At 47.1% G+C, this 13,712-nt stretch overlaps 4 protein-coding genes across 4 annotated transcripts; 1 reads left to right on the top strand and 3 right to left on the bottom strand.

Annotated features, from left to right (window-relative positions):
* Window positions 1–4,358: 4,358 nt before the first annotated feature.
* K444DRAFT_482193 (ankyrin) lies at window positions 4,359–4,961 on the bottom strand (the record flags this gene model as incomplete). The annotated part of the gene is made up of 1 exon (XM_024873016.1): window positions 4,359–4,961. A coding segment is annotated over one exon (603 nt), but the record flags the coding sequence as incomplete, so codon positions are not given.
* A 942-nt stretch (window positions 4,962–5,903) lies between these two features.
* K444DRAFT_529476 (uncharacterized protein) lies at window positions 5,904–6,783 on the bottom strand (the record flags this gene model as incomplete). The annotated part of the gene is made up of 3 exons (XM_024874813.1): window positions 5,904–6,290; window positions 6,360–6,422; window positions 6,469–6,783. The coding sequence occupies 3 exons, from the start codon at window positions 6,781–6,783 to the stop codon at window positions 5,904–5,906; spliced, it is 765 nt and encodes a 254-aa protein (XP_024736821.1).
* A 2,397-nt stretch (window positions 6,784–9,180) lies between these two features.
* K444DRAFT_612975 (uncharacterized protein) lies at window positions 9,181–10,417 on the bottom strand. Its single transcript, XM_024880247.1, has one exon. It carries the CDS (start codon window positions 10,278–10,280, stop codon window positions 9,264–9,266), a length of 1,017 nt encoding a protein of 338 aa, XP_024736820.1. The 5' UTR covers window positions 10,281–10,417; the 3' UTR covers window positions 9,181–9,263.
* Window positions 10,418–12,048: 1,631 nt separating this feature from the next.
* Window positions 12,049–13,586, top strand: K444DRAFT_652815 (acid phosphatase; the record flags this gene model as incomplete). Its single annotated transcript, XM_024885834.1, has 2 exons — window positions 12,049–12,093; window positions 12,226–13,586. 2 exons carry the CDS (start codon window positions 12,049–12,051, stop codon window positions 13,513–13,515), a joined length of 1,335 nt encoding a protein of 444 aa, XP_024736819.1. The 3' UTR covers window positions 13,516–13,586.
* Window positions 13,587–13,712: the final 126 nt, after the last annotated feature.

Genomic DNA, 13,712 nt, shown 5'->3' with positions numbered 1-13,712 from the left:
GTTCGGAGAGGGATGCATCGTAGTCGAGTTTGAGGATATTGTGGTCGTCGGCCGCAGACTTCAGCTTCTTCTCCAAATCCACAATCTTGCCTTCTGCTTCCCTAATCTGTGCTCTTGCGGCCTTCAACTCCTTTCCAGAATCCTTCGTCAACTCCTTGGCCTTGCGTGGTTGTGATTTGAGCTCCTGCTCTCTCGTCTTCACTGCGTCTTCGCGAAGCTTGACATCCCGCTCTCGACATCTCACGCCACTCTCCATCTCCTCGAGCCGCTTATTCAAGGATGTAATCTTCTTGTTCAGCTCTCCCACCTTCACGTCTCTCTTGTTGAGCACTTTCTCCAGGTCCTTGTGGGCTTTCACCACTTCTCTGATCCTATCTCCCTGCAACTTGCATGTAATCCAGGTGTTTACCAAGATGGCTTCCGTGACCGTCTTAACGCCATCCCGTTTCATCCTATGCAGCTCAGGATGAGCCTTGACCAATCTATCCATATGCATTGTCGTGAGGCTTGAAATCTCGTTGTCCTTCTCTTTGAGGACGCTCTCTAGCTTCGTCAAGCGCACAATCTCGTTATCCTTATCCTTCTCGTCCTTCTCCATCTGTGTAAGCTTCTCGGCCACCAGCTCTAGACGCCTGCCGTACTTTTCGTAAACGACATCAAGTATCATGTCCCAAAAATCGGATTCGTCGGAAGGTATCGTCTTGTCCCATCTTTGCGGGATCTGGTCGAGAAATCCGGGCGCCCCAGGCGAGAGTCGCTGCACTTCCGCTTCCTGCATTTCGGCCATGTCTTTCCAGAAAGTCGAGTCTTTGAGGGCAGTTTTTGTGGCTTCGCGAACTTGATCTCTTTCGTTACGGAGGCTGAACTCGAGTGGAGTCGGGGTTTGAGGAGACAGTGCTGCTTGATCATTCGTGGCCTCGTATGGAGATTGATTGAGCCTAACAAACGCCATGATGGTTCGATTGGACTTAGCAACGGCGCTGGATCTGTGAGATCAAGAGGAAGACAAAGGGTGGGCGTTATGGCTTTGTTGTCGAGCCGAGTGATAGTTGTACAGTACCTGCTTGGTTTCGTGTTTGCAAGCGCAAGAGTAGGAATTGAGTCTCCAGAGAGCCGGCACTGTTGTATTCTGCGGGATGAAACGTGCAAGTGGATGTTAGCTTTGAGTTGCAAGAGCAAGAGAGAGGTTATTTCGTGTGATTATGGCGATATAGAGAAATTTCAATACATGGGTCGCGAATTCACAAGCCAACAAAATTTATTTGCGGTGAGGGGGGCACGGTGTCGGCTCACTATTCCAATTTTCGAAGAATATTACGTCATGTGAGGCTTTCATCGTTAATAAATGTGAAGTTTTGAACGATAAGAAACAAGCACTTGCTTATTGCTAATAATAAGGGACGTGGTGAAAGACAGATCCTTATAAAACCAAGCATGTCCCCTTGAATCCTGGGCTTATGTGCCTACTGGTGCAGTAAAAAATTCCAAACCTCATTTTATAGAGGGGGAAACATCAGCTTAAGTAATTTCTGCCATTAGCTGAAACTATAGCTCGGATGACAGAAACCACAAGCAAAGAGAGAGATGGCTTGGCAAACTGGTCGCTTGTCCCAAGACTGTGATTGCCATCTTCTTATGAAAAGTGCAATCACTTTTTCAGTCCCATAATCAGCTTTACTATCTGCATTGTGATTTCTTGGTCATAAATTCGTGGCCTGGAAACGAGGGGGCTGGCATACTCACATGACCGATGTCCTTGTACTGTGCTTGTCCCGACCGCCAACACTCCAAGAAATAGTTACAAGAGAGATCTCTAATTTTGAACGGTAGCATGCAAGTGCATCAAATGGTGACAAGCCATGCGATCGAGATCTTATACAATTCTATCTCGCATAGAAAAACATGAGACTTATAACGCGGTGTCAATTTGGCCTCATCGGGGATGTTGTTATTTCCAAGCTAAGCGAGATGCCCCTGGATTCATAATTAATTTTCCCTTTCGCTGGTTCCGTTTTGGTCTCTAGACGTGAGCATCTGCTGCTTTAACCTGAGCTGAGGGTGAGCATGCTAGAGCAGAGTCTGAGCAGAGCCTGAGTATCCTGAGTACGCCCTAACGAGCCTGCGCCCGTAAATCTGCGTGCAGACTGTACAACAACAGTCAAAGCCTCTCCCTATCAAAAGTCCAAACGCAGCATTCCTCGAAGACCTTGTCGACCTGCTCCCTTCGAGTCCTGCTTCGAAAAGATACCGTCCTGAGTCTGTCGATAGTTTTGTTACACAGTGGGTAGAGTCTGCTTTGGGATCAGACTCCTCCCGAGAAAGACACTACCGGTCGGATACTCTCACCAGGGTGTGTCGGAATAGCCGGAACACCAAATATTTAAGGCCACCTGTAACTTCACAACCCAGCGCATTTTAGGAAATCTATGTGACCAAAAGAATTCCCGCGTTTAGCTCTACAAATTTATCTACTTTTTATGTGGCTTGTGGTTGTAGTTGGCTCGAAAATTGGGGCTTTTACTTTTATGGTGTTCCGGCAATTCTGACATCCCCTGGTGTCTTCTTGGTCCCTCAGACGGCGACACTATCCCTAGGAGACTTACAAAAATCGGCGCTGAATATGGAATACAGACGAGATGCTAATAGATTCGCTCCGCCACCAAAATCTGCTTCTACCAGGTCACGTTCGTGCTAAGCAGATACAGAGGACGGCTCATAGGTGTCTTGGTGCGGTCCATCAGTTGCATGGTGCTTCTACTGGTTCAAGTCGAAAGAGCCTTGTCAAGGACCGCTATTACCAGGACAATAACTTGGCTGAGAATAATATCTACACGCGAGATTTCTACGAGGAATTGCCAAAAGTCATTGCCGGACTTATTGATCACGTATACAAGGAACGTGACTCCCCAGGTCTATCGTCAGATCAACTCAGGCCAAGTACTCGTTTGTAATCTTACAACCTTGAAATAGGTACCGCAGAACCCATTGTGGAAATTATTTCAAGACTAATATCTTCCCTGATCCTGGACAATCGAACAGTCTCAAGCGCATCGACAAAATCCAATAGCCAAACAAGTTGTCCCAAATGTCGGATCAAAGCTTAAAGTTAGCCCTCCTGTGCCTCATATGCTTTATTGATATATCTGCCTTGGAGCATTTCCCCGGCCACAACCACAACTTCGGTCTATGGGAATAAGATGGTAGCCAACACTTAGGGCTCGTTATATCCGTTCTTTGTTATTAAGTTCAATGCCGGCGGCCCTGAAGAATCAGGGAGTGTGTGGGTGGCGACGAATCAATGTTGTAATCCTGAACTGTGTTAAAAGTTCTTTTTCCTCATTGCACGAACATATCAGTCGCAGAATAGATGAATTGAGTTCTCGCGCACTCGTCTTCAAAGCAGACCCATACATTACGAACGAGACTAGAATACAATGTTGAAAACTTTTGTTACGTGGACATCTCCTTCTAACTTGTCATTTGACTCCTTAAGTTCCGGCTCAACCCAATGCCCTTTTATCTCGAATCAATGATGATCAAAGTGGTGGTGGCTGTGATGGCAATTATAATACTCTGAGCCGACGAGATGCTTTCCATGTTTCGCGAATCTTGACAGAGAACCTTCTGTCAAGTGTCCAATCTTTCGGCAACTTGTACTGTACTTGATCTGCCCCAAATTCGTCAGCCATTAGCAGAAGCTTGCTGGTCATATCATACCATATATGTGTCTCTGTAATCGACACGACTCTTCTCGTGGAGCTTAGCACCCGGGCGACCTTCCTCAGGCTCGACACGCAAATCATCATTCAATAACTCGAGTTGAAATTTCGCATGCCGAGTTCCTTTCATGAAAATCTTGTCTAGATTCTCATCGTGAAATCCCATGGCTCTCAGCTGGTTATGCGTCTTGCCATGGAAGCTGCTAATCAGACTGTGATATGGCATTAGCATGGCAAAAAATGTCCTTCATGCAGAACGTACAACGCGTAGCACCACTCTTGTCGCTGCTTGGCAATGATATATCGACGTGCTGGGTACCGCTTTCCGTTCCATTCTGCATCGGAGAGATCGTCATCTGACTCGCTGCCTTTCGCTGCAAGTGCATCTTTGGGGGACCATACAATCTCAATCACCTAGATCAGCAGAAGTTAGCCATTTTCGTTTTCAAGAGAGGGTTGGTTCAGAAGCATACTGATCCTACTTGAAAGAACGACTTTCCGGCCTGAGGAACTTGATAGACTTCAGAGACGTCAGCTTGCATCAAAGTTGCTGGGGTATGACTGACGAGAGCTCAATCCTGTTGGCACATTTCTTGGTGATGGGACTTGAACGACAGGGTGTTCCGCTAACTTCTTAATCTTGGCGTCTTTATGTGCGTCATGAGAAAGGATAAGGTTAACAACGCCTCCATGGTTGTATTTGAGAGCGTGTTTCATGGCAACGGCACTTTTGTCATTATCAACATCTATTTTTGCTCCACCAGCCAACAGCATCATGGCTGCTTCTTCGTGACCTTGGTAGATGGCGTTATCCAGCGCGCTTCCATTGGGTCCCGGCAATAGAATTTCAGCACCCTTACCAAGGAGAAGCTCTATGGCCTCAAGATGATTATTTGCAGCAGCTTGATGAAGAGCACTTTCATGCTGCGCATCACTTTGGTCAACGTCGAGGTCCTGCTCCAATAGTATTCGGACGATCTCAGTATGGCCGGCTGCGGCGGCTGCCTGGAGAGCTGTCTTTGTTGAACCAGTCTGCCTATTCAAGTCCAATGGCTCCATATCGCTTTCATCGTTGAGTTCAAGCAACATTCTGACAGTGTTGACATGTCCTTCTGAAGCAGCTGCTTGCAAAGCACTTCCGTACTCGCCTCCTTCCTGATCGATGAGAGCACCATGAGCGACAAGGAGCTTGACCATAGCCTCGTCCCCCTTAAAGGCAGCAAGCTGTAGTACGGTGCCAGAAGGCACGCGTTCATCCTGAAAATTGAGGTCTTCGCCGCAATGAAGAAGTTCGTGTACAAGACCAGGATCGGAGAAGAACACAGCTGCGTACAGTGGAGAGTTCACAATGAGGTCCTGCTTCCACTGGCGCTCTTGTGGTACAGGATCACTCCCGTACTTCAGCTTCAACTGTGACATGATAGTCATCCGTCGCTCATCCTTCTCACGAGTGCTTGTGCATTCAGGACAAGTACATACGCCCTGAATGTGAACGGTAGTTGTCGGGCTTCTATAAGCTTCATTGCGTGCATTATATCCATCATAGCCTGATACCGACGAGTGGCCATGGGACGATATTGAGTCTTCAGCGACAATCTCCCTCGGTGGATACATCCACTGCTGTGAATATATATCTGGTTGCGGACGCGTCTCTTGTTGTGAGTACATGTCTTGTTTTTGCGGATGCATGTCTTGCTGTGGTGGGCTATAGGCATTTGACAGATTTGCATTCGACGGCCGGTACATTGCTTGTTGACGAAGATCTCTTTCTGACTGGTCGCCAGTCCCACTATTTGACGACGCTCGAGAGTTGTACGACACCAAACTCGGGGCATATGGAATCCCTTCGGTGCGATAAGGAAGCTGCGCCTTGGATGGGTGGCCTTGGATAGGAGGCGCTGTATTGGTACGCCGAACCATTTGATCTGGACTTGGTTGTGAATTGATTGACTGGGCGTCGTTAGGGGACCAAAGAGATATCGGTGCTGGGGAGGGCATTGGGCATCTCTCCATCGCTTTGTCGAGCATTTCGGTCAGTTCCGAGATGATGAGTTGGAGGTTGCCGTCCGAAAGTGTGTCATACTTGTTGATCGTAAAGTGATCACAGCTCAATTCAATGGGATAGTATCCATCAATACTTGCAGAGCCTTGGCCCACAATAAATTCCTTTGAGCACAGAAGTAATTAGTCTTGGACGGTACACTTGAATTCAACAAAAGTTCTTACCGTGACGTCCACGCCAGTGATTTTTTCGATGGATGCTGCACGCGATTCATAAAAGCACGAAATATCGATTCTATCTCTCATCTCCGGGCTGGACAATATCGCAAGGAAGCTGCTGGACACGTCTAAGAGCGTTCTGTGCTCATTGTCCAGATATTTGACTACAGAGAATTCAGCTTTGAGATACGAAGAGGCTGCGATCAGGGCAAGAATATTCGCATGCGACATCCCCCCATTGGGACCAAATGAATCTGATCCTCGGTGCGGTGTGCCCAAAAAGGCAACACCCACCGTTGCGTCCAGTATGTAAGGCCATTTGTGTTTCGCTAAGTTTGCTCGGCAAAGAGCCTGCAAGATTGTTAGTTATGATGATTATTAAAGGTCTCCAGCGTAAGCAAATGATTTGAAAAGTCTTACTGCTTCAATGACGAGCCCTCCAAAGCAATGGCCAAGGAAGATGATGGGGCGGTGTGGACATTCCTGGCCAGTCAGTCCAGAAACTACACAGCTTTGGGGATTAGGTTACAGTTACCTTCCTGTGTCGTTTCAAGCAATTCAAAAGCAAGGTGGCAATGCTTTCAATACTTGTTCGGATTGGGTCCCTTCCCAACCAGAGTGAGTCGTAGCCAAATCGCAGGATTCTGGTCTTTGGCATCTGGCTGGGAAGCAGATCTTTCAACCAGTTAACACCTGACGTTTTGTGAGTCCAGGTAATATCAGGCATTGCGCCAAGCCCGTGTACAGCGACCAAACTCAAGATAATCAGCAGTTTGTGAGCAGCAGTTGGAGGGTCTACTAACTCTACACATACATCTTGCTCGTCGGGATTCAGTATCTTCATGCCAAGCTGCTCTGGCGGAACCCTGCTGCTCCACTTTGGGCTCTCCATTCGAAATACGCCGTGGAGAGGCCTTTCTTCGGTTGTTGATCTAGATGTCGGCCTCGAAAATTCTTGAAGAACATTGAGTTGAGGAGACGTTTGTACAATTGTCGAGTTCCTCGGAGGGTTATTCTTTCTTGCCGTTGACATTTGTCTTGATACCATGCCGGCAGGAGGACGCTCGTCACAGGATAGACTTGTGGACGCGCTGGACGTTGAACGAGTATGTCCCGGTCTAAGAGCATTGGAACTTCTCGAATGCTCGCTCTCCAAACTCATGATGAGATCTGGAATGTCCCAATAGCGAAGTTGTTTGAGATGAGAATATGTGAGGAGTTCGAAAAGGCCTTTTCCGAGAATTCGAAGTGCGCCCACAACCGAGTCAACCGGTTCAGGGGCCGTACGCGCCGCACTGCAGCTCTGTTTTGGATGCTCTTGCAAATTTAGAACCACAAACAGTTGTAGATACCGCCTCTTGCGGCAGCCCACGGCTAACTCTAGCGGCCGCATAAATGCACGAGGCCTGATTGGAGGAGAATGTTGTATTCGACTGAATTGGGGATATTCATATGCGGCCGCTACCGCGGGCAATGGCTGCCGCACGAGGGGATACTCGGTGTCCAAAACAGGATCTGATATGTGCGTCAAAGACTCAAAGGGTATCACCCCTGCTTTACGCCCGATTTCTGTGTTGAGCCAAGGTTGATCAGATTTCAATCTCGCCTACATCTGAGCGCGTGCTCTGATGTTTCAATCCACTTCCTTTAATAGGTCTATGCCCAATAGGAGCAGAGTGTGGAAGGAGCGTCAGGGTACTTAGGTCGAAAGGGCTGGTTCTTTGCGGCTCATCACTGTTGTCACCTTGGTCCTGGCCCCGAGGAAATTGTTTGAGGCTCTCTTTTATGCTATGAATAAATTCTTACTATCAATCATCATCTCGCAAATGGCCTCGTGTTTATTCACGGAAGCTCCGTTGGAGAGCCTGGTTCGGCAGCAGAGTCCCAACCAAGTTTCAGACTTCTGATCCCCGTCGGAGTCAGACCATTTACTAGAAGCGTTCACCGCCAACCGCCCAAAAATCTATTTCACAACAACGCTACAAAATAAAGAAAGTAACCCGATATTAGGGGAAAATGTAAAAGCCCCCCCCCCCCCCCCCCCCGCGTGTCGATTAGGCGTATCAATGGATTTTAGAGTTTTAATAATGCCTAATTAGTTGATTGTACTCACTTAAGCCTTTCTCTTGAATCAGATTTCCTAATATAGGTATAAGGAAGTTTGTATATAAGAGCTCTAGTTTAGGGCATGGGATAAGCGAGGCGATTATTGCGCACGAGGTAAATTAGTTCCAGGTGCTTGATCGCTAAATTTTCAGGCTCTTATAGCACCTTATAAATTCCGACTTTTCTTACCTTCTTTAAATTTTCTTAAATCTACTAATTATTATATAATGAAAACTTCATATCCCATTAGCTTATAAATTAGCTTTCTATAATATGAAAAAAAACTAAATTATAATATTCTTTATATAGTAAATTAAACTTAAAGAAAAGCTAGATTTTTTGGTGTTCCTCTACTTTAGGTTAGTCCAGCCCCCAATCGACACCCGGGGGAGGGGTCGTTTTACATTTTCCCGATATTCGTGGCTTCCTACCATATTATAATAATCATGGGAGTTTTTAGAATTTCTAGCACTGTGAAAAAATCAATTTTTTTAGTGTTTCGACAGGGGTAACAGTGGGCGGTTGGGCGGTGAACGCTTCTACTCCCCTCACTAGCGTTTTTATTCTGAAAACATTTTTGGGAACGCTAACGAAGTTGCTGCCTACTGCACTGCATGCCCCTCACCCGTTGAACCCCTCTCACACGCCCCTAAACCCCTCAAACAACGAATGCGGAATCTCGTTTCTGTCGGTGTTCTTGCTCGGGTTCTAATGTCGGTTTCGATGCGTCAAAATAACTAAATGAGAGTAGTAAGAAACGAAGCTGAGAGCTGATCTGCACTTTTACGTAGGAGGACCGTGAAGACAGTGCATGCAAACACCGGTCTCCCTGAATAGCAATTACGATGCATTATGGGGTAGCAGTGGAAACATTTGATTGCAGCGGAATTTGTTGCACCAATCCTTACTATGATCAGGGAAGAGCTGTCGCTAGAACGAGTTCGGGTTGGATCTCCAAAGCCTCGTGATTTTATTTGATATCGATGAGGCTCCAATGGGACCCCTGATGTTTCGTATCCCACGATTCTTAGCTTTTCAAAATTGCCTCCCCGAAGCTTTTTTGGGCGGATCGGGCGGGGGAGTTCTGCAGGTTTAGCTACAGCGACAGAAATGTTCATGTACGGCTTGCAGATTTCATCCTTGAAGCTTCTCTCTGGATGCAGGAGATCATTCCCTACATCTTGATAAATATTGCAATCTCAATTTATTAGACCTCTTTCATGCCACGTCTTTCCGAATATTTACGAGTCTTCGTCTTTCACTCATGACTTGTCGATTATTCATCCGAGCACAAACAAGATGATACACAAACAAAGTCACCCATACAACCAGTAATAATACCGCAACTGCAGCTGCTACAAACAACGAGGCTATCGAGAAGCCATAAGATGCCTTGCTAAACGCCTCACCTCCTCTCGCTGCTGCAAGGACCACTTGCATTGCCGACAGAGCCACGGACATGAATGCGAAAAATGCCAGCATCCAGGCAAACTTGCGAGAGAAGAAGTCTCCATACCAAGTGGAAGTGCTCATGTAACCTCGAACAAAATCTCGCCAGTTGAACCGTGTCATACGGTATATTTTGTTCAATCGTGATAAACGTAGCTCGCCATATTGAAATCTCGGTGATATACCGCTGAGAGACTGCAGATCAACATGAGCAAGGAAATCGTCCATGAACTCCGTCCAAGTTGTCCAATCAATATTGTTCGGCAGTAGCGCCTTTTCGTGTGCGATTCGAAGGTCGCTCTCATGTCTAATAAGCCATGCATACGAGAGCAGGAAACCACACCCAGACTCGTATAGTTGCCGGGTTCGGCATATCTCCTGTGTCCAGCAGTCAAGGTCGAACAAGAATGTCGGGAATGGCTTGACAAAAATGCGTGTCTTGTGCCAAACAAGGTGCTCGTTCGAGTCTTCGGTAATCAGAATTTCACGGCCCAGCAGTCGTTGTCGATGTAATGCTCTCGCACAGCTGGGAAGACCAGCTAGCCATAGATATTCCTTGATCTCATCAAGCCGTTCCGTTCGCAGCTCCGCTGTATAATGTGCACCTGGATCATTGTCTCTTGTTCTCGCGAGGCCAGTGCCACGCCGGATGGTGGCAGGCATAATATGGCCGGTGAATATCGAGGGTCGTTTTTCGAATGGACTAGAGATAATTTCACGGCTGGATACTGGTGTCGCTGGCGGCGAGAGAAGCGAAATAGGCCTCGAGAAAGGCGCCTCTAGCATCGTGGCAGATTAAAGCTAGCGCTAACCTTGTTTGCACGATAAACGTTGAGGCCTTTCTTACACGAGTATAAATTCGTGGACGTCCCAGATGACAGAGGGTCTTTGTTATAAAGGCAGGGGAGCTGCTGAGGGATTTGCTGCATTTTGTCACTTCGACGCTCGAAGCCTTAGCAAGAAGCCTGTGGGGCGAGGGGGCTCACTTCGCCACCCACTCCCTTCTCTATTTGGCCGCATCATCTTCTACAATTGCCTCATGCTGCTGTGCAACTGCACAATATCAAAACATGAAAGCCAAAACTGGGCGAAGGATATTCAAACAATTAGCTTAATGGTAGTACGCCACCTCCTAATTTGGTGACGAGGCCGACAATCTCAGCGTGCGTTCAAGCGACGCGTCGCCAGGCTCCGCGAATGTAAGATTATAACTCCCCCCCCCTCCAAAAAATGCTGCCGCAACCTAGCCCCTAGTGCAGCTAGCGCCTAAATCTCTCACCGCCCGAGTGAAGCGTGCGCCCGGTCGCAAGGCCCCTTTGATTAATTAGTACGATAACAACAAGCATTTTTCTTATAAAATAAATTAATAGAGTTATAGTATAATATACTTATCCCTTCGTCCGGCGAGACATAGTCCACGCTAGCAAGGGGGCCTGGCTCAGGGCGAAAAGGTGATAGATGACTAATAAGTTTATTAGCAAAGGTACGACTTTACAGTCTGAGCCAGGCCCCCTTGCTAGCGTGGACTATGTCTCGCCGGACGAAGGGATAGTAGCTCCTCGTTCTCCGTTTAAAGAAATACCTAGTTGCGGGCAAGTTATCTCAAATTGTAATAGAAACTGCTATTACCTTGCTGTTGAAAACGCTACTGCTGGCGGCAGCGTTTTTAAGGAAATTACCCCTCATTCAGAAAATTTGGGTAGCAGGGAAGGGCTAACTAATAAGGATCCCGTAGACTTAATTAATTGCTTATTAAGTAGTCTCCTTACTTCTTTTACTACTAATCTTTATATTGTCTTTCTAAATATATCCTTTTACCTAGTAAGAAATATGGCTATTCTCTGAATAAGCTATGCCAGTGGGGAATATAGCTATCCGCGTGTGGCACGTGTCGGTCACGTGCCCTAGCAGAAAAAGAACGCTGCGCCCGGCAGCCTTTATTTTCGGCATGAGGAAAGAGCCCGGAAACACGCGTTCGTCGGGCCGATTGCGAAAGATGAAGTTTCATGTTCTTCTCTGACCCTTCGGTTTGGGGCTGAGCCAAATAACTGGGATCCGCCAGGCACCGGTAAGCTCCCGAACTCCTTTGCATCTTAAAAATAAGAGCGTTGGAACTGTTGAAGGCTTCACCAAGGATATCCTGTTTCGACCTCATTGGAGTCAAGTGTTGAGTCCTAGCTCACACTTCGCTGTGAAACCTTTGCAGTACCAATGAGCACGAACCAACGGCAGCCTTGCGAATATCTATTTTGCATAATGCTGTAGTCGTTCACCGTGAAACAATAATCAAATAATGAAGTTAGCGATAGTCAAGCGCCTACCCTGACCTTGCACTTAAGCGACCTTAATTCATGCTCATGTTTAATTATATTTTAACGCCTCTGACCTGGCAGAATGTGCACGTTTAATGCAACTGTGGCCCGAATATATATATTATACTTGTCTGTACAATGCAATAGCTAGAAAAGTTGCGGGAACAGTCTAACAGAGCATCATCCAATTTTGAGCGTCTTCGCGTCCCAAAACGCTCTATGCCCGTATCGATAACGCCATTATGTATATACCATCGATCAGCTCCTATTCTATTCTATTTTCACTGGTATTCATCGCTTGGCAAGTTTTGACTAATCTTAAACCTTCGAAGTCACCGCTTTGCTAATAGAATATTAGCGTATTGCCAGTAGAATCTTCTATAATCTATGATAATCCAATCACGGGCTATTCGAATCAGCCTCTGATAACGCAAAACTTAGGAGCTCTATCGCCATTCTTTTCTCTAGCTACCAATGGATCTGACGATACCCCTCCCGGCTGCTCAATTACTTTTGCACAAATCCTCTCCCGCCACGGAGCACGATTTCCTACGTCCGGAAATGCAGCGCGTATCCAAACTGCGCTTGCAAAAGCGCAAGTAGCTTTGCGGAACTCCAGTCTCTCTCTGCCGTCAAACTATGACTTTCTTACGAACTTTACTTATATCTTGGGCGAGGATAATCTCACGCATTTCGGACAACAAGAATTGGTCAACTCTGGGTTGAAATTCTTCGACCGGTACGGCGCCCTCGGCAATGTTTCTGCTCCGTTCGTGAGAGCATCCGAAAGCGCACGAGTGATCGAGTCTGCCCAGAACTTTACGCAAGGCTTCAATGCCGCAGCAAGCAACAGGAGCGCAACCACCAAGCTAGTTCCCGCTAATTCGATCCTTGTTATTCCTAAGGTCGAAACCAGCAACAACACCCTCAAAGTTGAAACCTGCAATGCCTTTGAGAATGACACCCCGTTCGATACTATCGGCGACGACCAGGACCAAATTTGGACCAATATTTTTGCGGCTCCGATAACCGCTCGCCTGAACGCGGACCTGCCAGGAGCAAACCTGAACGTCAACGACACAGTAGCCATTATGGACATGTGTCCGTTTGAGACCGTTGCGACCCCGAATGGTGCCATCTCGCCTTTTTGCTCCCTCTTCATAGATGATGAATGGGAGTCGTACGAATTCCTGCAGGACCTCGACAAGTACTTTGGCAATGGTCCAGGAAACGGCCTAGGCCCCACCCAAGGAGTCGGTTGGGTAAATGAGCTTCTCGCCCGCTTAACGAACACAGCGGTTGTCGACCACACCTCAACCAACACGGCCCTGGATTCTTCAAACTCGACATTCCCATTGGGGTTGGCACTGTACGCCGATTTCTCGCACGATACACAGTTGACATCGATCTTCTCCGCGCTCGGTCTCTTTAATTCAACTGTTGTAAAAGGCGGGCTAAATGCAACTGATCGAAATTCGAGCAAAACATCGGGATACACTTCTTTCCAGACGGTGCCATTTTCGGCACGGGCGTACGTTGAGAAGATGCTATGTAACGGAACTCAGGAGGAAATGGTTAGAATATTGGTGAATGATGCGGTCCAGCCACTGGAGTTTTGTGGCGGAGATGAATACGGGAGGTGCACGCTGTCGAACTTTGTGGAAAGCCAGGAGTATGCCAAATCAGGAGGGGAATGGACTGAGTGCTGAATGCTGAGGACATCTAGAAATGTTGTGGTTTGCTGATCGTGGAATCTAGAACAAATATATATCTTGACTGAAACCCTTATATGGAGGCAAAATATGGCCACATTATCGAATGTGCTGAAAGACGTTTATATTCTCGAGTCTATCCTAGCTTCGGTCCCCTAACAAGCCCCGGTAGCCCTTTTCAACACCGGAGAAGC

This window comes from Hyaloscypha bicolor (genome assembly GCF_002865645.1).
Source record: "Hyaloscypha bicolor E unplaced genomic scaffold K444scaffold_73, whole genome shotgun sequence".
Taxonomy (NCBI): domain Eukaryota; kingdom Fungi; phylum Ascomycota; class Leotiomycetes; order Helotiales; family Hyaloscyphaceae; genus Hyaloscypha; species Hyaloscypha bicolor.
The sequence above is the reverse complement of the archived record's forward strand: the minus strand, read 5'-3'. Positions and strand labels throughout refer to the sequence as shown.